General features: G+C 39.1%; 2 protein-coding genes across 2 annotated transcripts; both read right to left on the bottom strand.

Annotated features, from left to right (window-relative positions):
* Positions 1–2961: 2961 nt before the first annotated feature.
* LOC103718454 (aspartyl protease family protein At5g10770-like) lies at positions 2962–7306 on the bottom strand. Its single transcript, XM_008807287.4, has 2 exons — positions 7091–7306; positions 2962–4546 (listed from the first exon to the last, which is right to left on the bottom strand). Exons 1-2 carry the CDS (start codon positions 7185–7187, stop codon positions 3288–3290), a joined length of 1356 nt encoding a protein of 451 aa, XP_008805509.1. The 5' UTR covers positions 7188–7306; the 3' UTR covers positions 2962–3287.
* Positions 7307–11718: 4412 nt separating this feature from the next.
* On the bottom strand, positions 11719–25772 carry LOC103698731 (protein GAMETE CELL DEFECTIVE 1, mitochondrial-like). Its single transcript, XM_039118325.1, is given in 5 exon segments — positions 11719–12381; positions 16310–16499; positions 24824–24882; positions 24884–24952; positions 24954–25772. Coding segments are annotated over 5 exon segments (840 nt in total). The 5' UTR covers positions 25248–25772; the 3' UTR covers positions 11719–12153.
* Between the last annotated feature and the right edge of the window lie 200 nt (positions 25773–25972).

The following is a 25972-nucleotide window of genomic DNA, read 5'->3' as shown; positions in this document are numbered from 1 at the left end:
TGAGATCACCATGGTATCTTGTGCACATGAACCCATATTTTGGTTTACACTCATTCATGACAATAAGTTATGTACGAGGTCTTCTGGATATGGTGAATTGTGTACGAAGATTATGAGTAGGTCAACAAGGAATTAATCACTTCTAGTAAGAGAAGATAGCATCCTATTTATTCTAATCATATGATAATTCAGGAAGCCTTTGATCAAAGCAGAATGAAAATTAGAAAGAGTTTCTAATGTTTCATTATTTGAATTATCATTAAAAGATTGAGAAAAATATGAATATGAAATTGAGTTTGACATATATTTATACTCATATACATATTTGGGATGCAGTTTGATTAAAGGATTGAATTGCATGGTAACTTGCCACTGAAGGGTATTTTTGGTATTTCTACCAAATTCCATATTTTTCGGGTAGACATGACACGTTGCTAGACGTCAATCTTGTTTTATAGGTTTGATCAAATTAAAGAGTTTAATTCGATCACCAATTAGAAAGGATTCTAATTGTTAAGTTCGGATTCGCGCAGTTTGGACTTAAATCGATTAGAAGAGTTCTAATCAAGTTGGGTCAACTCGCACTCACACCTATTGCTGGCTAAGTATGGAACCCAATGGGTCACACACAAGGAAACTTATCAAGGGTCTAATTGGATTAGATCATGTTTGCAAGATAAACATCCTAGCAGGTGTTGCAAACCTTAGCTCCTAATTCGAATTAGATTCGAATCTGATTCGAATTGGATTCGAATCTGATTCTTAGTTGATCTAATTTGATTAGATCATATTCTAATATGGGTTAGCCAAGAGTTGGCACCTAATTGGCTTGGTTTGAGTCTAATTGGATTAGATTTAATAAATCATTCAATCTAGACCGTTAGATCTTGATCTACCGTTGGATGAAGACATAATGGAGAGTTGGTTTAACCCAATTGGATTGGGTTAGAGGATGGCTACCATAATTGACCATTGGATCTTAATCCCACCATTGGATGAAGACATAATGGGTCAAGTGAATGGCGCCTTGCATTGGAGCACTTGGATCATCATCATGAAAGATCAAGAGGTGAGGCGTGATGGACATGTGATTAGCATGTGATGTTGACTTGGTCAAAATATGGTACCACATGAAAGGACATATCATTTGATACACCTCCTCACTTGATCTACACCTCCTCTTATTTGATATGGCCCTTTAGATGATGCCCTTTCATGAGAGGATGTATGGATGGGATGCATCCCTTGGAGATGCATCCCTACACCAATTATAAATAGGTTAGCACTCCATGGGTTTCATCATTCCAATTCCACCCCACTCCTCTCTTCTTTCTTTCTTACATTAGTTTCTTTCTTTCTAGCATTGCTTCTAGTGTGTCCTAAGCCAAGACAAGGTGGTCTTCTTTAGGACAAAAGGATTAGAAGTGATTTTAGAAGGCTAAAAGAAAATAGAAAGGAAGGAAAGCAAGCCATTAGAGTTCTTTAGAAGAATTCTGCATTAAGGATCAAAAGTCTTTGGAGCTAAAGTCTTGATCAAGTTTTCGTATGGATCACCATTGGAGGGCGAACACTTGGACGCCTCGTGGAGATTGTACACTTTGGATTAGCGTTTGAGGTATTCTACTAATTCTGCATTTATTTTATATCATTTGATTGTAATCATTAAGGTGATCTAGGCTTAAAAGGGTTTCATGCATAGGGACTTTATTAAGAAATTTTTAAAATTCCTAGCTTTCGCTGCGCATTATAACATGCTAAAACCCTTCACCCCATTGCAATAGTACGGTCTGAAAGACCTAATAACTTTTATTGATGCTAATTTACTATAAGGCTTTATGGCCAAGGATCTATTAGTTATTCAGAAAAAGAGATGGAATCAACTACTTGTTTTCTAATTTGTTGCAAAGGAATTAGCTGATAAAGTATCAGTATTTTTATTTCAGATGGTGATAGTGTTGACAGGCTGGGTTGGGTGCCATCTTCTAGTATGACGATCGAGGTATTGGACTTTTATAGACTCTTTTTAGTGATCCTCAGCCAAACCATGATATCAACTGGGTGTGGAGGTTAGGTGTCCATCCAAGAATTGCTCTATTTATGTAGAAGATTGCTTGGTGCCGGCTTCCATATCAAAATATTTTTTTACCAACGTGGTTTTCATATACCAAACCATTGTGATTGATGTCCGGATGTGGAGGAGTCAACAAATAATATCATACTACAATGTAGATTAGCATCTTATGTTTGAAGGCAAGCCCCAATCCAAGATTCGTCTATTATCCCATCTTTTTTCTTGATGACTTCCTTTAGACCATAAAAGGAGATCTTCTAGTGCTAAGGGAAGAACTGAAGCAATTTTGATGTATCATATTGCTTACCATATCTGGATATGTAGGAATGATCGTATTTTTCAAGATACAAGACTGAGTTCAAGATTGATTGTTTTTAGAGCATCCTCAGGAATAGGAATTGATACATGAGACTGCTCCATAGGAACCTTTAACAGTATAGGTAATCTGTGACTCTTCCCATGCAGTTTCTGCAGCTCCATAAGTAACATATTTTTTCTGAGAGCCACCACCCCTTTACTTCCTCAAGATCAACGTTGATGATAATATACAGAAGAAAGATGCTTTTGGTGGAGATAAATTTGTTATCAGGAGTGCTAGTGGTTCTTTTTTAGCCTAGGCGGTGCCAGAATATTCGATACTACAGTTTCAATAGCGGAATTATATGCTATTTGGGAGAGGCTGATTTATGCTATACAGGCTTTAAAGACATCTCATATTTGTTTGGAGGAGGATTCGTTAACTATTATTAGATGGCTTTCAGATTCAAGATACTTATATGCTATACCTTATTTTTTTCTACATGATTGCCAGCGAATGATGCATACTTTGCTTGCTCTTGAGATATCATATTTCTACAAGAAAGCTAATAGTGTAGCTGACTAGATAGTTGCTTATGGCCAATCATACTGAGACTATATTATAGAATTCTATACTAGATCTTGCAGCTATTTTTGGAAATATTTTATTTTTGGATTTTCATAGATATATTTATACTACTTTGGTTTCATCTACCTAATAACTTGATATAAAGGTCAGCACACTGGCCCGCCATAGTCCTTCCGTCATGGTCACCTTCCTTTGGAATACCATATCCCGGTGATACTATATCCCCTTCTTTGCCGCTTTATCAAGTTCCCCTTCTCCATTAAGCAAGAATAGAATATACATCCATCTTTTATTATATTATTGTTCCCGCCACTATCGTGAACCACGACCTCACCCACACCCACCGGCGGCGAACCCAATCCTCGACCTCGCCACATCGTACGCCACCCGGAACGTCTGCTGCTGCCTGTTCCCGATGATCGCCACCCTCCCGGCCGGCGCAAACGCCAGGCACGTCGTGCCGCTGTCCACGTCGATCATCACATTCCTCGCCGGCAGCCTCAACTTCGCCCCCCCTTGGAACACCATATCCACCTCCGGCACCGCCAGCCCCTGCGCACTCCCCTTGTAGCACGTGTCCAGTATCGAGTACGCCGGCGCCCGGGCGTGCCCTTTGAGCGCCGCCGTCACCGCCTTGCTCAACGCCGTGTAGACATCCGACGGTAGCCGGGAAATCACCGTGCCTGAGTCAATGATCGTCGGCGTCCTGGTGTACGCCGACGGTGCCACCGCGAGCCCCTTCCCTCCGACTGTAAAGCCAGTGATCCTGACGAAGTAGAGCGAGCTGTCCAGCGAGCTCGAGACCATCGGAGTGTACTCGTAACGAGCCGGTGGATATGACCCGATCGTCACATATCCGGTGGACGCCGTCGTCGGCAGGCAGTAGGAGAAGACGTTGCCGAGTTTGGGGGCAAGCTGCGATAGCAGGGATAGTTTATTACGCGCCAGACCGATGAGGCCGGCCGACTTGCCGAAGAGGCCCTCATTATCCTGGCCGCAGCCGAAGACAAGGTTGGGGAGGACCCCGCCGGCGCTGCCGAGTGAGAGGGTGTCCTTGCCGAGGTAACCAACGGAGAAGGAGCTGTCTCCGTAGCTGGCCTGGTAGATGCAGACGTTGGACGTGGTGCAGGCGGAGGGGTTGAGGGTGGCGGACTGGAGACCGCCGCATTCGGCTGCGGAGCAGGAGACGGTGCGGTAGGAGGAGGAGGAGGCGGGGTTGAAGACGGCGCCGACCTGTTCGTGGCAGGAGACGCGGCAGGGGGAGCACTGGAGCCAGGTGAGGGAGGAGCCGGTGTCGACGACCATGACGTGGGAGGTGGAGGGGGTGCCGAGGCCGATGCGGGTGATGTAGTTTCCGACGCCGATGGACATGCCGGAGCTGAGGGGGATGGTGGCGGCGTCGGGGTCGAGGAGGGCGGATTTCGGCCTGTGGGCGGTTTTGTTCAGCCGGGCGGCGAGGAATTGGGCACGGGAGTCGTCATGGGAGAGCACGGTGGAGAAGGAGAGGTGGTGGAGGGTGGCCGGCGAGCAGGGGCTCCGGGGGTGGTGGAGAGTGAGGTGGAGGCCGGAGCTGTCGAAGCTGTGGTCCTCTGTAAAGACGTAGTACTAATTAAGTTTGTTGTTCGGTTGTCACGTAAAGAAGTGTGTCCAATATTGGCGCCGGCAAGTTGGTTTTGAGGTAAATGCACCCACCAATTTAATTGGTGGTTGGCTCCAATTATATTTATACATGATTTGAATTATGAATGGAATTAAATGGAGTTGGACTTAATGCATGATTCATGAGTATGCTCGTGAAACAAACACTATGATTCATGTCCATGGGTTTGCTGAGCTTCCAAATTGGGCAAGAATAATGTGGTGAGCTTTTTTTTCTCTCCTTCTTTCTTTCTTTTTTGATCGGCTTACTTTTGGAAAAGAAGAGAAAAAAAAAAAAGCTATAACACCTCAATCTAATTAGAGCATGGCATTACCATGATTAATTGCATCAACTACTCAATAAAAACATCGGCGGAAACAAAATGGAAAATAATATTGCTATCCATCAACCACCATACCGGTGCTCAATTTATTGAATCCGTTATGACTGTCTAACAATCAGAGATTAACATGATACATAAGGACATTTGGTGTCATCATAGGCCACATCCACATAACTAAGCATTGATATGGAGAGTGATCTTTAACATTTTTTGATTGAAAAAAATGACCGCTACCGATCATCTATAACATAACCGTGTGAGAGAGAGACCAGTACTAGAGGCGGCAATCAAATTAAGTTGAATAAGATATGGATCGAATCGGATATATGATAGATCAAACATCAGTCAACCTAAATTCAATATATTTATTAAACAAATCAAAACTATATATACGAACCTGACTAATTCATTAAACAAGTAATATAGTCGATCTATAATGAGTAAGTTAAACAAATTAAACTTTTATGCATTGCCATCCTTAGGGACCACTAATGCTCTTATATCATATTCTGGCACCGACAAAAATTTTACCACACGTGTTGGGATTTTATTTGTGACTTCCAAATGGCTAGTCGTGGGGACCCGATAACATTTTAACTTTGTCCTTGTTAGGCCTCTAAGTTTCGCACAATTAGAAGATTTCAAATTGGTAGGCCCGGATCTACCTAATTAATAGCCCCACAATTCATACACTACAAGTAAATAGCTCAAGTGACAAGAGGGTGCATAACAAGATGAATCATATTTATCAAGAAATTTTAAAGATGCATGCATGCATAGATGACAATATCTACATTTCATACAAAACTTTGTTCATATCTAGGCTTCCAAGAAGAACGAAGTTGCTCATAGCTCAACTAGTGAGCCTATTTGATCTCGACATCCAACATTTGAATTTAACTTTGCCAAGAGTTCTGAGATCCAAACCAAGAAGCTACCAAATTTCCACCATATATATATATATCAAAAGAGAACTATATTATTTAAAGAAAATAATTTAGCTAACAAACAAAAGAGAATTGACGAAAAGAAGAAAATCTAGGAACAATTGGTTTCGATTTTTATCTATTCATAGTTTGCTTGCTTAAGACTTGCCATGACTTTCTTTCTTGTTGGTGTGAAAAATAGGATCCCAATACATAACCATGGAAACTTACGATGAAATTAGTTAGAATTTGTAAGCATTTGAAAAATATATGCAAAGACTTTGGTGGCACTCCCACCCTATTTCTGAAAATAATTAAGAAAATACTTAATAGAGTACTTGAAGATCCATGATATTGGTTATTTTGGGTTGGTAATTTAATTTATTTTGGGTTAAAGGAACAGTGGTTTGGTGGCACGTCAATTCGACTCTTGACATCAAATAAAGAGAATCCACAAAGGTTGGCAGTGGGCTCCGAAGGATGATAATTTATTTCTTTTGACATGATATGATTGTTTTTGACTAAGTCTTTGGTGGTTTCCTGACTAAGCACCAGATTAATTACTAACTCTGCTGAGTTTGCATTTGAATAAAAGAAAAAATTCTCAAGAATTTACAAGAATTAAGCAACAAATTAAATTTTCACTATTAAAGAAAGAGGCATCTTAAGTTTTTGATGTTACTTATTTTAATTCTAAAAGTAAAAATTTCCTAAAATTCTTTCTAGCAATGAAATTCCAATAATTATCTTAATTGTCTCATCAAAATTTGGCCTCCCAATCCAAGAACTTGATGCTGTCCAAGAACTTCTAATTTTTGTTTAATCTTTATATATAGACACAAGCATATTTCTAAATTTAACTCAAAACAATAAAACCACTCCTTTTTTTCTCATTATATGATTAAAGACAGCTAAGCATGAAGAGATTCTAAATATTAGAAGAAAGAAAGCTGTTAAATCTCGGTTGAACTAGCTAAAAACTTCTCAGACTTTCATAACCTAGTGAATTAATCAAGTAGAGAGAGAGAGAGAGAGAGAGAGAGAGAGAGAGAGAGAGAGAGAGAGAGAGAGAGAGAGATTAAAGACAATCTAAGACAAGAGATAGAGGATGAGGGTGATATTTGAAGGAAAAATTCAATTCTTGTTTCAGTATCCTATAAAAAAAGAGGCATCACTGCTTCAGAAACATCAATAAATCACACAAGCATGAGGTGGAGAAGATTACCTTTGGACTCGGTAGAGCATGAGTTTTGAGGAACATCTCCAAGAGGAGATGCTCTTGCGAGGAGAAGAGAGAGAGCAAGAAAGAGGAGCAGCCCCATCTCCACAAGACCTTAGGAGGTGCTCCAGTGCCGAGGCATCATGAGCTCTCTTTATAGAGAGATTACAAGAGAGCACGGTGCTCTTCAGGAAGCAAGCTTTCAACTCTTCAAAAGCAATGGTGGGTGAAACCCCACACAATATACTGTGAAATTTTTATCAGGATGGTGACACCTAGCCGTTGCTTCTAGGCAAGCAGCCAGAAAAACCTCAAGAAAAGAAAAGAAAAAGGAAACTTTGGAAAAGCTCACAAGGTTTCGGTAGAAAAATTACCAATGGATCATCTACTACCCACTCTCAATTAATAGAAATAAATAAATGCAACCATCTTGCTACTCTGTATACATACCATTGTACAATGGCCCACACCAATAATGCTATTTGAATCCAGGGGATTATTGACAAGATTGGACACTGTAACCACACCAAGTTGGTCTTGCGTGGAGCTTAAATGTACCTCATAAGCAACAAAAATAAATTGAAAAAAATTATATTCGCAAGAATATCTTGTTAAAAATTTATATTTGTGTGAATATCCTCGTTAAATTTATATTTATTTTTGTATCTTTATATAATACTATTTTTGCACAAATACTTTTAATATAACGGTTCTTCTAACATCGTTAATAAAAACTATATCTATTTTAATTAAAAATAAAATAAAATTTTGAAATTATTTTTTATCTTCCATCGCAATCGCTTTATAAATGTTTTTCTTTGCACATCTATCCATTAAGAATATTTTAGTCATTTTAATTTGAAACCCTTAATTTTTTAACGGCATTAGAAGGTGTGGATATATATGCAAAAATAAGGATAAAAAAAGAATAGAATAGCAAAACAAGTGTTTGATAGGGATATATATATATATATATATATATATATATATATATACAAATATTAATTTTGAAAAAATATTTATACAAAATTTGACATTTAAAAACATATTTTTATTAAAAAAAACGCATTCACTGATGGTCCTTGAATTCAATTTAGAACCATGCATAAATTTCAATGTAAAAAATTGTTGCACTTTTTTTTTTCAGAGAAAGGGTGAACGAGTTTGAAATAAATCCCAGGTTCTAATTCCCATGGCAATGCCCAATTCATAAAAATTTAGATACTGATGGGTACCCTGGTACAACATAGGTACTATATCTCTATCTAAGAGCATGCACCATGGCATGCATCTACAGTGTCACAAATAGTTGTCGGCATGATACATTTATGTGATCATGACCCATTACATGCATCCGGAGCTATTGTATGCTCTCATGAGGTCATTTGAGGAGCATGCATGCGTCAACCACGTGTTCAATATTCGTGCACGACAAGAATCGTGCATGAAGTAGGTCTATGTGGGGGAAAAAAATTAACGGTAAAAAAATTATTCAGTTAATCTTAATCAAAATAAGAGAGCATGTGGTTAATCCATAAAAAAGCGAGGTGCCACCTACCATGGGACATGTTACATCGACTAGACACCTATGGGCCCCTATATAGCAATGGTGCCAAATGAGAAAATTTGTTGACAAATAGTGTACAAGGATTGACAATGAAATTGGTAAGAGGATTCTCTAAATTCATGTGAAAATGGAAGCTTTCTTGATCATTTTAGTTACCAGCATTCCCAACAGACTGCAATATTTCACTCAATTTAGAAGATAAGTGCTTAAAATTTGATTGCCGGCAGTTCATCTGCTAGCTATGTCTAATAGGTCTGGGTAGCATCTTTCGCATGAAAAGAGGATTCACCTTCCTTCAAGCAAATCCATCATTGGATCACTCACCGATCACTTTGAGATATGTACAGATGGATGAATAAAAAGTTCGGAATGCTTTGAGAGCTGTGTGATGGCTGATAGAACGGTGGATTTGTATGAAAGATGGTGAATCCTTCTTTCATGCGAAAGATATGAGACAGTTCACAAGATGAGATGGCTTCGCACAATTTTTCTCTTATCTGCCAAGATGATGTGGATTTCTACCTATTTGCCTGCTTAATTTTTATTATTTTCTTTTATTTTTCAAATATTTTAAAGCTAGAGTCAAGACAGTGGCACAAAGCTATCATGCCCATACTGGAGCATAGGGAAGGGGAAAAAATGACACGGGTTAGCAAGATATGGACAATACACCAACCAACAATTCATCATTATAGAAAACCTGTTTAACGTGCATTGCAATATGGTACCATGATATATATTAAAACATTACAACTGAGTTCAGTACTAATATAAGCTTGTTAAGAAATAAATACAGGTACAGCTCATGCCTATAATCCATAACCAAACTCATAATTCACTTCCTTCGATGGGTTGGCTCCCAACAGCTGACTTGGTCTCAAAAAGCATCTCAATGATTCAAAAATGCATCTATCCAGTTGTTGGATTCTTAACAATTTTTGACAACCAGACAAGATGATTGCGATAAGAAAAGTACTATCCAAAAGGGAAAAGATCAGATTAGGCTGGCCAAGTTATCAGGCCAGGTTAATATATGGTTTTGCCTTGGAGGCCACTTTCTATCAACACCAAATCATTTCAGATGAGCATTTGTTAACAATTCACTGCTTTCAACCTAAACTGATCACACTGGTGCTCACAAGAACACCAGAACAGCCATTTGTCAAATAGATAAATGTTGTACAGCGTGCGGGCGGCCTGAGTTCGATATCATTAAAAGGACAGTAATTAGAAGATATAAAAGTGACATAATCATGGTGTTCGAACTAACAGATCGTAGCAACAGTTTCCATCAGGGAAACCAGTGATTTAGTCTTCTGTCAATCATTTTCCTTCGAAAAATTTTCAAGGTTAAGCAGGTTTAATTATACGAAAGCTTCATACAACCATTACAGTAACGAGATGATTGAAGGTCATGGTTATGATTGAAGGAATCTTGGGCATCAAATCGGTTCACCCATCAAGGAATATAATTTAGTTATCCATCACTCATTGGAGTGCTATAAGGGTGAATGGTTGGTATTAGAAACACTTCAATTCGGATAAACGAACAGAACCATGATATTGGAAGCACATATGTGGCCATGGCTTCGGGTCGTGCATCATCAAATTTTGCAAGAACTGATGAGAGAAGGATGGATTGAATCAGAAGGTCGACATAAATGATTTTGATGATAGTTAATGTTCGAGATGTTCTAAATTAACAGTGACAGTTGCGACAATTCGCTCCCAAAAGCCACACTCTACATACATAAAGCAAATGGGAATTGATTTTTTGAATCGGTATTTTGTTTTAGCATCAATCTCTGTTTAGAATTGCAGAAAAAAATCGAACTATCTAATGCACTCTCAATTCTGATGAATTTAGCATTCATCAATGTCGGCAGCCACCCCTCACCTCAATCTCTTTCTTTAATGGATTCTTGCTGGTATCACTAATTTTTGGACCAGGTACCAAGCCACAAGATTCTTGTTCTAGAGAGAATTGTCACCTTCCACGAAATGGGACTCTTCTTCTTTGTCCTGTCACTCTAAGAAGGCAGGCAGGTCTACTTGGATCTCCAATATCTAAATCGAAAATGCCAACTCACTTGCACAACAACTTATATAGCCATCAAGAACATTTTTTTTGTTTATATATCTTCTCTATTTACTTTATCAATGGGACCTCTGCTGGTAGTTAGAAGAATTATTCGGTTCTGCTATCATATGAATGGACTTCTTTGGACTTGGTTTTAATGTCCGCTCGAGCCAATTGATAAATTCAATCAAGTCCTGAAATCACGCATGTCTTTGCTCTCGCTGCATGCCTCAATCAGCTGATCTAGACGTTGCACCTTCTATGATGTGCAGGGGCCCAAATGCTGAGTAGAAAATCTTGAGTTGCCATGAACAGACAAGGAAATCCTTGAAATGTTGCAATCATATTTTTTGGTAGAAAATTTTGCAAGCATAAGTTCACTAGTTAAAGAAAAATGAAGTTCATTTTCAGAATCTCAAGGAACTGAGAGAGCAACGTATAACCCCCACCATTCTAAGATTAAGAAGCTGAGAAACCAACAAAATACTGAATATTGATGAAGTTGGCCGATTAGACTCCACCAGAAGAAGATAACTGATGGCTTATCATGGCATATTGAGGATCACCAAACTCAAACCATTTCCTAACTTCCAGTCATCCATGCTCTAATTTTGAAAGATCATAGAAAAGTGAAAATTAATGAGCAGAAGCTATAAAACATGATATAGTGGATGAGTGTGAAGTTCAGTTAAGATAAGACCACAAGAGAAAATGCCTAAAAGAACCGTCAATACTAAGGTTTTCATAAAACATGATGGCTTCAGAATCGTCTTGGAAAGTGGGTTGGAGGAGAGCACCTAAACAACGAATATGGAACAATAGGCATTGAATTGACAGCAGATGATGACACACAAATTTAAAATCAACCCAAAATATGGGAAAATGGTTGCTAAACTGATAGAAATAATATTAAGATTGCCTGTACAATTGCTAAGGCAAAAAAGAAAAAGAAAAACGGTTGAAAGCAGTTTGTCTAAAATATGGCACTGCAATTAATTTGTTGATGTCATTCAGAAGTGATAAGCACAGCAAATTTATTTTTTAAAAAAGCTACAATAACAATTGGCCAAGAAAGTTCTTCCCCCTGGAGACAATCTGTTTTAATGACTTCGAGAGCATTAAATGATTGAGGTTTAACTTACAGTCAGCATAAGATTTCCATCAAACAACATCGAAATTTTACTTACATTATCAGATGCAAGTTGAAAAACTTTGCAGCCTCCCCCTCAAAAAATGACCTTGAGTTCCACTCTGAGAGTGAAGTTTTTCCTCCCATTGCAGCATATATTAGACCTCCAAACAGGTCATGCGCTAAAATTGGGTTGTGGTTTACAACTCAGAAAGGTGTGCTCCTAGAAACTTTTATCTCCAGGAATATTGCAGCAGTAGCGGTTTCCCTTACTAATTAAGACTTTGTTATAGTTATTTAAAGGGTGCGATAATTCTCCTCCGACGCTTAGGAGTCTCCCTCTTCACATACATTTTCTCCATATCATTCAATTCACGACTTGATCCATCAGGCAAGCTCACAAACTTCCAGCCACCGCCACCTCCACGTTTTCCACGAGGACCCATCTTCTCTATTGTAAAACTCCATCCTTCTGATGGTCGCCTTCTGCTATACTTGTGGCATTTCACCTCCCCAGCCACCTGGAGAAAGAAGAGAAAAAGATGAAAAGGCTTTACCGAGAGCAGAAGGTTCAGAACAATGCAAAACGAATCATAGATAAGTTTAATTTGCCAGTTCTTTCAAGGAAGCATTGGATCCTATTAGACTATCTAGAGAATATGCCTCCATTATCCAACCTCAATCCAAAAGCTTAGAAACTAACATTGCGAGAGAACAGGCTAGTAGTGCCTCTCTGAAGCTGTTTCTTTCAAAATTTCCATTTTGTACTAACAGTTACTACTAAAACATAATGCACTACATAATAGATGCATAGACTGAAATTTTGGCCTTGCTACAAATGTTTCTGGACGCTATGTTAGGTTATATAAGGAAAGCATGACTGGATCAATCAAACATAAACTAAAACTGGATCAATCAATCATTAACTAAAATCTAAATTACTGGTGTAAATACAAGTCCTTGCTTTAGAAAGAGAATCTCCAGCCTCATCAACACACACACACACATACAGCAGTCAACTTAGAACTAGACTCTGCATACTCAAGGATCCCCTTCCCAGTCTCCAACTGTCAACTATTTCAGAAAACAGCCATTTATTTTTCCAGCAGGCGATCAGACAATCCACTGTTCTATTCTTATCTAAAGTATGAAAAACAATGGGGCATCCAAACATGTCCAAGCATCAGATCTCTAAATGGAAAAATAGATGATAGGTATGGTTGATAACAGTTAGTAAATGGAAAACTAAATGAATATAGATTCAAGAGGCTGGAGATACAATAACACTTAATTAGAATATAGTAAATCAACTATCTTTTTTCTTTCTCTTTTTGAGATCAGGAGGCTGCCCCATTGGAAATATAAGGCCCGGTTTTTTTCCTGGAAGAGTATTTGGGGCCGAATGAGGGATTACACCTCTCAAGAGACTCGAACCCCTGACCCTTGCAAACAAGCAAGTTGGTGCTACCACTAAGCTACCACTCAGTTCAGAAATCAACTATCAAATTGATTGTCATATATGCATATGTAACGATGTCGTAGATTCAAACTTCAACCAAATGACCAATGCCCCTGCTCTCCCCCAAAAGTAAATTTCAGCGAATTTCATACGACATCCGTGATCTCTCTTGATTTGTAACCCAATACACAAATCAATTGGTTCCGTCAGGTTAGCTATATATTGTGTCATGTCACCTATTTTTTAACATAATGTGGTGAGATAATATCTTGAACAGTTACGTATCTAGGCCCCCTGCCCTGATTTTGTATTCCACCATGCTTCCTATACCCCTAATGTGACTCTTATCAGTGATGATTACTCCTACCTCGCTCGACAGAAATGAAAGATAAGCGACCTACTAGATGGCTCTTCGCTTAACCTTACACTATTCTATAAATTAGGCTGGCTCTGACCGCCTTTGTTGTTTCCCACTTGCCTAGCCTTCCAAAGAGAATGGAATAGACTGCTAATATAATCTCTTGTGAGAGAGGCCTTTATTGATTTCTTTATTGGACTCGGTCCTTGCCAATACAGTTGATTGAATAGAGATGGAGCAACTCGGCTAGGACTTGTTCCAACTTTCTTCCTCTCGACATCCTGAATCATTACACCCGCCTATCAATGAAGAACTTGGATTGGAGAGAACCACCTGCTGGTAGCAGATTGGACAGATTGGCATGGAATGTCTGGCTCCTACTGAGATTTGACAAGTACTAATTACATCTATTGGAATGAATTATTATTTTTTATTGTTTTTTATTTTCCTATCCTTGTATAATTACATGAACATGTGGTAATACTTTTGGACCAATCAACTAGCCAGTCTATAAACAAATACTAATGAGGAAATAGAACTATACTAAACTAAAATAGAATGGATTAAGTCAATATGGACTTGAATCCTTGACCTTCTTGATAAGAAAGATCAAACTGAATATTATCAAAATGATTTGAACTGGTTCAAAGACCTAACATACATTTAGTTGCATTGGGCTCTTTCATTAGCTGATGTAAAGATCAGTTGTTCCACTAGATTTTTTTCTTTACATGAAATTAATAAGATAACTCCATGTGCTCTGATTCATCACTTGTATTTTGATCTAGGAGCAATACCAAAGTGTTTCAAAGAAGGGTTACCTTGATGGGTTGATTGATTGATTTGAAAGTGAGAGCTCGGAAGCAGACTAACCAGAACCAAGCAACAAATGAGTTATGAACCCAATATCTAGGGCTCGCATACCTCAAGAAATATCCCAATTTACTTCTAATTCTGATTCTGATAAAGTCACAAGCCATATTGAAATGAAAGGAAGGTAAGCCGCTTCACCTCCTCCTCCTCTTATATCCTAATTTTATCTTTAATTTCTATTTGTGAAATAGAGAGGAAAAGTGAGTTATATACCTCTTCCTTCATTACTTGATACTTCAAGGGGATTGCCTAGAAAGAAAGAACAAAAATTGATTCATGAAGGTTTAATGATTGAATCACTTCCCAACAGTATGTTCCGGATCCGTTTAGATGAGAAGATCTAATTCTAGGTTATGCTTCAGCGAGGATCCGTAACCGACAGAGCCATCTATAAAGGAAAACATCCAATAGTCTATCATATTATCAATTAGCATGTCCATATTAGGAAGTGGGAATTCATCCTTCGGACAAGCTTTACTCAAATCCCTGAAGTCCACACAAACTTTCATGATCCCGCATTGAATCAAGTTCATACCAGTTTGAAATAAAATTAAGGAATGTTATGACAAAACCTTGTTTGAAACAATATGGTGGAAAGGAACATGTGACTTGAAGGACATGATCGGCTGTGAATTCTTACATCCACCATTTCTATACGAATGGAGATGTTCTTGGCTTAACATAGGTTGCTCTACTTTGCTAGGAACCTCATTTGTGTTAGGTTGTAAGTATTAAGTAAATAGTACATGATGGAGCTCTAATAAAGTTACCATTATCCTTTCTTTTTTATGTGTTCCTAAGACAAGGAATTTGTCCATCACTATTTTTTGAGGTCTCAAAAAAAGGGCGTGGAAACACATAGGAACTCTTGAATAGAAATTGAAAAGAAATGTAGCTCTAGATCCTTCAGAAAAGAAGATCTTTAGCTCTTGGTAACAACATTGTAAACAGCTCATGCATCTCTAGCTGCTCGGCTTGCTGTTGGGTTAGCTCAGGCAGCCTAAGTAGGAGCCTTACAAAGGAGAATCATTTTCTCTTTCCTATCAAGTACTGCAATAGTTGGGCCTGGTAATAGGTACCATCCATTCAAGACCTTGCCAAAACTGTCATGGCCAAGTGTTCTAGCAAGCTATCCTTTGCATCCGTAATCCCTCCCTCTCTCCCACCTTCCAACAAAAAGAAAAAATGGAAGCTAGCCTTCAAAGCATGTTCAGACAACCTAGAAACTGCTTGGGTAGTTTCTCTAATCCTCCTAAAACAGTGTCAAGACAACTCCCGTCAAGATATAATCAACAAAAACTTACTAATTGAAGCATATATTTAGGAAACAAAAAGGATTGCCAAGGAATGTTCATTCAGGCACATGTGCATTTAATATGACATTGAAATTGAAAAAATCATAAAACAATTTCCAAGTTAACTTGGTATCAGCTGGGACTGATCAGCTGAGCTTAAATTGTGCTGATTCAGATCTTGTCTCAGCATGTTTATCAGTAAAATCTCAAAGGCCTAATCATTTTTTCATATAAGAAATGATTTATTTGATTTATCTTAAAAATAACCTTCATTTCCATCATAAATACTTCCATGTTATGAATTCCAAATAAAGTGAACTGTTTTGGTTTATGCCAACCAACTAGTTTAACTATGCTAAAAACAACTGGCTTAAGTAAAGTGACCTGTTCTGGTTTATGTCGGCCTACTGGTTTAACCAAGTTAAATACAAGTACAAAAGAGGGGAGAAAATAAAACTACTTACTTTCTTTTTGTTGAAGTTCAACCGCTGAACAAATTCTTCATACAGCATCTGGTCTTCCTTCATCGAGATCTCGTAGAGAACCTCATCAGGATCTCTTGTGGTGCCATCCCAGCCCTCAGGCATGACCTTGAAGTCAGGTTTGTAAGGAAGAGAAGCTACATGGAATTCTGTATCATGGGAATTGAAAAATCTACAAGAGGAAACAAGAAACACCACATATAGAAACTATTTCAGCAAATATATTATTGATATGATAAACAATTTAAAGATGGATCTCATTCCTTGTGTAAAAATATGGCGATTTTCAAAGATACACACCAACCTAGATCCTAATACCAGATTAATCATGCCCTTGATATTCTAATAAAGGGGAGTAGCAGCATCAGAACTCTGTCCATTGTACAATATTGCCTTAAAGTTACAGAGGCACCACCAAGTGCTTCTTGAAATTAGTATGCAATACACCAAGAAGTTAACTCTATTCTTTCACCAATCCTACATACTCAGTAGATGAGTAACCTAAATTGGATCTGAGAATAAAAGAAAAGGTCGACTTGTTTGCAATAATTCTTCTGTATATTATGCAGTACTGATGTAAAACAAAAAAAAAAAAGAAAAATTTCCTATAAGTGTAGTAAACAGAAAGAAAAGTTTCCAATCGAAAATATCAAGAGAAGGAAAAAATAGTGCTAATTTCTCTTATTCAATTATGGTTAATTGCTCAATATACATCAAACTCTAACACAATTTATTACATTGAGATGCTAATTAGACCTAATTGCTCTAATCAAAATCACAAACACATCGAAGTAACTACAAAAAACCATAGAAATACCCCTACATCATTCATTTATGCATGTGGTACTCTGAGCTCATTGGTTCTAAAACTTATGAAGTTTGATTATCATTCTTATAGATCTTCTACCTTGTATATACTCGACTATCAATACCTGCTCGAACAAAGATATTTAGTACATTCAAGTAAAATGGAACACATATAAGAGCTCTTGAGAGCTCATTCACATTGATTTGTTGTATATCTTTATGACATCAGTGAAAGATCCACAATACTATTATCCCCATAGCTACTTAAAGATTTAGAGGCCCACCATGATGCTATAACTCACATTATCAATTAAATGTATATCAATCCCCAGGTCCGATCAATTGCTGAACTTAAGCCATAGATTTAAATCCAAGAACCACTATATCTATGGAGGTGATCATTAAAAAAAAATATATGTTATTTTCTTGATCATTAATAATTAGCACTTGGCTCAAACTTTATCTAGAATTTTGGCATTTCACAATAAGAATTAGTATCACCAGAATGATTTATTAATAATGGTGTTGGACACTTTGGATAGAGTATGCCACACGCAACACCAAAGGTTTCTCGATCACCAAAGAGACAGTTTAAGCATGGATTCATATCATTGATATTATAGTGGTAATGCATTACATATAACCTTTATCCCAGCAAGCATCCATTTTAAGCCTACTGAGCCTACACATCCCACCAAACCTTTGTTCTATTGCTCGGCATTGACAGGCAATTCAACAGATTGCTTCACTTCTTATCAAGCACATCAGAAAAATAGAATACCATTTACAGTTGAAAATGGAGGTTAACAACCCAATACTCCAACCAGAATTTCTGGATATGGATATGAACATCCATCTAACATCAGTCTATGTAATATTGACCACATACAGGTTAGAAGATGAACTTGAATGCTCATTGAACTTCAACCTGTATAAATAATGATGACTATCAAGTAGAAGAATAATTAAATATACAGTATTATTTATAATAGAAGGTCTTTGATATGTGTGCTTTCGTATTGATACTTCTTATATGTCCCTCTCTAAACTTGTCCTATAAGAAAAGAAATGCAGCAGAGGAAATACATTCAAAAACAGGAGTGCAATTATATTTCCTCAGAGTACAACATGGTGTATCATGGTAGTTACATTTAATATATCAAACAACAAAGAATCCTTATGCTTAGATTATTGAATGAACAGCTGATTAGCAGCTAGCTGGTTCCAACCTTGGCAATGGAAATGGAAAAGGGAGGACTATATTCGTAGTCCACGCCATACCTAGTCCAAATCATAATCTGAATCCAAACTTGACACTATTGGATGGTGATATGAGCTCATATTTTTCAAGTCCATGACAGACTTTGCTGGCGTCTTTGAGTTTATGTTATGAGCCAACCTTTTCTGATCCTAGTTCATAGTAGGGCAAAGCAAAGAGTCCTATGCCCTCTATTCTGATGATATGGATTCGACTTGTCGGGTGATTATGGAAAAGTGAGTTGTCCCTCTTCGGAGTCAAATTCTGGTTTGGATGCAGATGATACTGAGACATCGCCTGATGCTGAGGGATCAGGATATTTTGTTTCAAGAGAACCTGGATCCTTTGGTTCGGGAAAAGCTGCTTCACGCTCTTGCCTCGGTTGCTTCGCAAGCTTGCTTGTCAGCTTGCTTTGCTCTAAGTTGACCTCTTACCTTGAAAAGGAAAAAAAACCTCGACCTAAGTTATTCAGTTAGTCCTTTTGAAAGGATATTAAACCCATGCCTTACGGGGCCCCCGTGGATTTGTTTTACTAAATATTGTCTATGCCTACTTTCTTGTATTTGAGAAAGAAAAGTCCAGTGCTTTCTTTCATTGTCTATCTCGCCTAAGGCTTCTGTTTCGGTCGACTCTACGGTTGAAACAGTAGGTGGTGCTGCGTCTTTATGGTTCGGCTTTTGATGCCTCCGTTCAAGACTCACACTCCTTGGCGGACTGGAACTTAGTTGGAAAACTCAAAAGCTCTGGCTCGAGCTACGCTATGGCTCTTTGTGCAGCGGCATTTGCTTGCCCAGTTGCTTCTGTCTTTTGGCTATAGACCCTATCCACACCCTTCTTGAAAGGGGAGGAATTCTTCTCCCACTCGCCACCCTTCCTTGTGCGCGGCATTGCGTGAGGGCGTTTGACGCGCCACACCAGCTCTTCCTTTCCCACCCTCCGAAGTTACCCGTGAATCTCCCCTTCAGATCTTACCACCGAACTGACCTTCTGCGCTCTTCGAAACCTTTTCCGATTCGACAGAATGGTAGTTTTCAATCTCGTTTGAGTAGGTGAGAAGTATCAGGCTTTCATCCGATTTCTTGTGGATTGGATGATGGATAAACCAGCAAGTAGGGTCTTGCCTAGGTTGAACATGCAACTAAAGGGCTGCGCTATGTAAACACAAGGTTTGCTCCAGCCTATGAAAGGATGGTCCCAGACCTGTCTGACCTACCGTTAGCTTTGCTAAAGCAGTACTCCCAGGGTAAGGACAGGTGGCATAGCGCAGCCCTCACCGATGTGAGTGACTGGGCACCACATCTCGACCAGCTCGTCCCAACGGAGCGAAGGCCTCCTCAGCGCGAAATCCTGACATGAATACAAACAATTTGGTGGGTATTTCAGAGGAGCCCAAAGGCGCTTTCTATGAAATCCTATGGTCATGTCTTTATCCTAAGGGCTATAGAACTATCTCTGGCAAGCATTAAGCCGTCGAACTACCGACTCTATAAGCTTCTACGTGCTATATTCTCTTCGCCTAACACATTCAACTACCTTTTCTTGAAAGGAGTCCGACTGCTGCTTTAATACAGTCTGTTTAGGGTCTCTTTTTATGCGGCTCCCCTTCCTGGGAGGTAATTACCGTTAGCGTACAGCACCCCTCGTAAGCAACTCGGCTACCCCGTAGGCCTCCGGCGCGCACAACAACCAAACCACTTGACTTCTTCAATCTATTCGTTTGGATACGCGGTAAGTAAGGCGAAAGAAGCGCGATTGCGCAGCTCAATAGGGCTCCTGTGAGTCCGAAAACTAGCTGCCTATGAGCTATCGAGACACTGGGAATGTGTATCGCTATTAGTGCCCCATCAGGTGAAAACTTTGACCTTCCCTCTTCGGCCTAAAAGACAGACAACCAAAGCCCGAGTAAGGGTACTTGGAGGAGGGAAGCCGGCCATCCGCCTCCTTCCTTTAGATTACTAGGTCTGTGAACTGAGTCATCGGATGCAAAAGGCGCATAGCCGACATCAACGTGAAGTGCAGCCCTTATCTTTTCAGGTCTAGTGCTAGACCCTGACCGGTTAAACCGCGACGATCAAATGCTTTCATATGGTTGGCTGGCTTCGATAGAAACGAAAGGGTGTTAATCCGCACGGAATCGGATAGGCCGAGGGTTAGAAAGCCGCCTTAACGCCTTATCCAAGAAGTTGCCCTTCTGAGGCTAACCCGTCGTACCCCTGCGCGATGGCGTCGTAAGAGGCGTATTCAAGCTCCATGTTGCTACCCGGAAGACCTATAGCTTGTTCCCATATCATTGCTACCTGGAAGCATTTATACCCACGAATGCTGAATATGATGACTTTGTCTAGCAATCTCACAATGGAAAAGATGATGAAAAGATCTGTAATTTTTCTGTTCATTTCAAAAAGAACTATAAGCAAAGGAGTAGACTATGATGTCTCCCATTCTTGAAACAGAACCTTAGGTCACCTCATCCTTGAACATGGCCCTAAGTGAGTAGAACCAATCAAGAAGATAACTTGCTTGCACCAGTTTCACTATTACAAATGAAATTTTCCAGTTAACTTCCAATAGGTCTCCTCACGTTAACCAACCTCAAAATCATAATAACAAAGTTAAAGCAAGCCCACAAATCTTAAGCCACAACCCTGAAAATCTAGCCTATAATCAAATTTAGAAACATGAAATGAAAAAAAAGGGGGAGGATCCCAAGGATCTCCAACTCATACTCTAAGCATTGTTTTAGATGTAGAAATCATGATTTCCAAAAGTAATAAGAAACTGTGAAGAAATAAAGATGGAGATATTTCAGGCTCTCAACATGACAGCTATGGTCCAAGGAACAAAATGCATACTTATCCTTAACATGATGACAACAGTAGAAGGATTAAAAGCATCATAACCAGGCCAAGATTTAATGTTCTTTCGACATGTTACTGTTGATTAAAACCTTGGTCTTATCCTTCCACACTTCTGACTCGATATCATAAGCAGTTGACATCCTCCACAATCAGAGCCTCATTGGGGGGGTAGCATCTGAGCCAAAAGCATAGAAGCATTCTCATCAACAGTGGGATCAAGAGTCCCAGCACTGGCAAAGAGACTATAAAAGGTAGAAACTGAAAAAAAAAAAAAAGACCCCAAGACTCAACCTTCACTCGAAAAAGAAGAGCATTCCTATGTATGACAGTCAGCGATTTTTTGCAAGTTATTCATGAGGCTTGTATTTCCCACCACAAATAGTTAGGCTATAGGATCCCACGAGGGCCAACCCTTCTTATGTTAGCAAGAAAGAATTCTCCTAATAGAAACTAAATTAGTAATGATTACACTGACAGCATAGAGATCAAAATTAAGCCAACAAGCTTTCTTCAGTTTTTCTCTTCATGCAAGCCTAATATAGGAACCATACACCATTCATCCTCCCAACACCCCCAATCACTAGCCATAGATTTATTATTGGAGATGTCATTAAAAACGTATAAGAAGCAGGAGCCTAAAATGAATCATGGAAGGGTTGTAATGAGAACATCATTAGTATCCCATCTCTATACTCCAATATAAGGTTATCAAACTACCTAGGCCATCCAAAGCAAGAGATGACCTATTAAATGATTGGGCCAAACCAAAAAAAAAAACTAGATAGCCAGGCTATGCTGAAGATTAATAATATTGCATTTATTTATAAAAATGTTATTATTTAAAGTTCTAAATAGATATTTTAAATTTTCCAAAAAACATAATATGAAATACAGCAATTAATATTTACAAAAATCATAAAACACATCCAAAAATAATACGCCCATCCCTGATAAGTGCCCATAACATCCCCATTGATCCAACAAAAAATCAAAACAAGGGTTCTTGATTGAATGGTAGATACATGGCGATTGACTCAAGGGGAAAGGAGTACATAACCCAGTTAAGTGGTCTGGATAAATGGGTTCACAATGTTGTTTTATGAACATCTCTTCCTTCATTCACAAACTATTAGAGGAACACTGGAAAGTGTATTTAATAAAGAAGATAGTGTTTGTTAATAAAATTAATAATATATATACATGCAAAACTTCTAGTTCTATGCTTTTCATAAGTTCCCTTAATATTTTATCAAAAACGCAACTGTGGGCAAAAGGACGGATAGTTTACCATCATGTTTACATGCAAGCATGCACGTATAAAGATTAGGATAAGAGGACACAAGTGTCCACTATGTGTTAGACTAACACCAGACCTAGAGTCCTGATAGCAGCAAGTGCTTATGTGATGAGTAGACGTATTCATGAGTCGGGTTGGGCTGGGTTTTGCCCAAAGGTCAACACTATTTACTTAGGCCCAGACCTAGGCCGATCCAATCTCTGGGCCTACCTTCCAAGCCCAAGCCCAACTCTTACACGAGATATAGGCCAGGCCTCGATTTCATGACCCTTTTTTAATTTAAAAAATGCTTAAAAATATCTTAAATATTTCTAAAAAATACAAAATATGAAAAATTAAATATTTCCAATAACCTACAATATGTATATTATCCCATTAAATTTACATATCAATGACAATTATTTATTGAGTCTACAATACATCAAACATAAACAGATAATACAAGAAAATAAAAAAAAGGCCGAGCCAAGCTTAATACTTTGACTCGAGCCCAGGCTCATTTGCTGAACAGGCCTCTTTTGCAAGGCCAACTTAGCCTGCTAGGCCAAAACTTTTGGCCCGCTCAAGAGGCCTCAAGCCCAAGCAAGCTGGGCAGCTCTAGTAGTCAGTGTTGCCCACACACTTAGGTAGAAAAGCCACCCTATTCACATAGTGGGCTTATTGACAGCACGAGGCTCATTGCATTCAAAATTCATTTCAGACACTGATCATGTTGATTAGAAGCCAAGGAACAGCCTTCTTTTTTTAAAAAACATTCCTTCCTCTTCATACAAGTCTTATTTCAATATAAGCATGTGCTAACCCTCGAACCTACCAATACTAACATGCAACAATTTAGACTCTAATTAGATACTATAATCTAACAAAGCATGAGGCCTAGTCATCTCTCTGCAACAATGCCAATCAAAATTTAATCCTGAAACCTTCCTCATATATCACAAACCAACTTTTCAAAAATTCTATCACATCCTTCTAAAATCTAAACATCATATTACTACAGTTTACCTCCCAAACATCTACCTCTAATATACCGTTTAATTGTGCAATATGACATAAATTATTCTTTGATTGTGTTAATCTTCATATTATCTTTATAAAGGAGCCTTATCAATCTGCATCAAGTCCCTTAAAACCAACCACCTTCAACCTTAAATTTATTACAGTATCCTAAACAAGCAAATGTATGCCCTGATAAGGGCTATAGAAAAAATATCACTGCATTTCCTTTAAGCTAAAACAAGCAGCACTTTGTGCCTCAAAATAGGTATATGTAAACTGAATGTTGGTTAACACAACCCTAATAGGCTTTTTGGAGAGAAAATAGGCATGTAATAAACCTGAATGTTGGTTAAAACAAACCTTGAGAAGTTTTAATAGAGAAAATAGACACACAACAAACTAGAATGTTGATTAATACAAACTCAATAACTTCCAAGGAGATAAAATTGTGTTGTAGAATTTTTGTGTTCAACTTTCAACCTTACAATTAGAAAGATGGGAAGATAATGTTGATTTACAAGTGACTAGTAGTACGTAATTAATTAAGCCAGCTTATGAGTCAAAGTAGCTTCTTCTAAAAAAAATTAAACATCCTCTGACTACTGATATTTCCCATCATCTACTTACATAATTAGATAATTCTTTACGCAATTTGTTTTCTTATCCTTTTAACCTATCTATAACCCATAATTTCTTTCTTCATATGTCAGGAACATCCATGCTAAGGTTCATAAACAAATTAATTGCATATCAGTTCCTACTTCAGCACCATAGTGCTTGGAAGTTTAAGGTGGATCCTAGGTCATGCATTCCTACTACCATAAGTTCAACTAAACTGATAATTGCACTTGATGACAAGGGAACTCACTTCATAACCCCCACTTCCTCTTCTCACTTCATCACTGTCATTACAATCCTTTTGTCAAATACATCTGGCAAAACCTTGTTCCATTACATTAACATCCATCCAATATCATAATTTATAAAAGCAACAAATTCAGTCATTAACAACAACACCTAATATAAAAGCAATTGCATTTGTTTTTGTACTTGCTGAACCAAAATGACCATAATGCATATGACAAGTGTTCCCACACAAAATCAGCATTTTCAGCTCAAAATGAGCTAAGAATGCACCCACTTTTGGTGATGTTATCAAAAGGGTAATCTTTTAACCAAAGAAAGAATAAGATTTTAAAGCTGATAACAGGGAAAATGTATGCTCAAATCATGCAGCTAAATAAAATGAACCCAAAAGTTCTGGATTTCTGGCTTACTCTGGAAAGTTATCGAGCAAAATCTCAACGGAGTCGTCCAAAGGCCGGCCTAGCTTCTTCCTCCTCCTCCTCCTCCATCTCCTTCAACCACAGGATGGCATGCACCCTCTGCCTCATGATCCTGTAGTCCATTCGCCAGCCGTTCCACCGTGTACGCCTCGGGATTCTCCTTGTGAAGCCGGTACATCTCCGCCTTCTCCGAGTCCTTGAGATAAGCCACCCTCGCCCCGGGCTCCCTCACCTGCTTCAGAAGCTGGTAGGTCTTCATCATCCTATCCTCCCACCCATCCACGAACGCCTTGTTCTCCCTGTTATCCTTCTCCACCGCCCCCAAGATCTCATCTTCCTCATCCATCGCCCGCACCACCGCCTTGCTCTCGCTTCTCGCTCTCGGGAGCGACCTGGCGGCCGACGGCCTCGCCATCGAAGTGCTCCTGAGTCAGGGCCCGTGGGACCAGGAGGAGACCTCGCCCCAATCAAGGCGGGGATTGGTTCTCCTCCTCCGTCGCCGCCATCAGATCGGGGGTTGGTGCGGAGCCGCCCCAGCGGCTGTCCCACGCGTTCGTCCTTCCCCCCGCCATCGCCTCCGCCGGAGGAAGCGGAGTACAGCCGAGCGAAGGAGGCCCTAATGCTGCCGACCAGGGACTGGGATCGGAAACGCTGGAGACGGCGGCGACGGCGTGGGGAGGGAAGGGAGGGCGGGAGGAGGGGAGAGGAGTCGGCGAGGGAGGCGGCGGTGGAGGGTTCGGATCGTCGTCAACATTGCTGGATTTTTTTCTTCTTCTGCTGCGAGGAGAGACGTTAGAGGAGGTTTTGGTTACTGGGATTCTTCCTCCATGGGAAGGGTCGAATTCGAAGCTTGGAACTCCGCTGTCGTCGGTAGGGTTTTCTCGCTAGGGCTTATGGGGCTTCTTTTCACTTCGCATACGGGCCTAAACGAGGACCCAAACGAGACCCGGCTAGGTAGTGCTTCACACTCTTAGTTTCATCTGAATTTATTGGTTTTTCAAAAAAAAAAAAAAGTTAAAACGAGACTTGACAAGTTCCCATCACGTAGCCAGATTACTTCATAAAATAAATTTGTTTGAACACAGGTTTAGCAGAAATTTTAGCAATCTGAACTTATCTATGTAGCCAGTCACTCCAATA

Source organism: Phoenix dactylifera, unplaced genomic scaffold, assembly GCF_009389715.1.
Source record: "Phoenix dactylifera cultivar Barhee BC4 unplaced genomic scaffold, palm_55x_up_171113_PBpolish2nd_filt_p 000334F, whole genome shotgun sequence".
Lineage (NCBI taxonomy): Eukaryota > Viridiplantae > Streptophyta > Magnoliopsida > Arecales > Arecaceae > Phoenix > Phoenix dactylifera.
Note: the sequence above shows the minus strand (reverse complement) of the source record. Positions and strands in the feature narration are given on the sequence as shown.

Excerpts from the sequence above, each read along its gene's own strand:
- LOC103718454 (XM_008807287.4), bottom strand. The coding sequence starts at position 7,187 with ATGGGGCTGCTCCTCTTTCTTGCTCTCTCTCTTCTCCTCGCAAGAGCA. Across the intron at positions 4,547-7,090 it reads ATGCTCTACCGAGTCCAAAG|AGGACCACAGCTTCGACAGC; the intron begins GTAATCTTCTCC and ends ACGTCTTTACAG.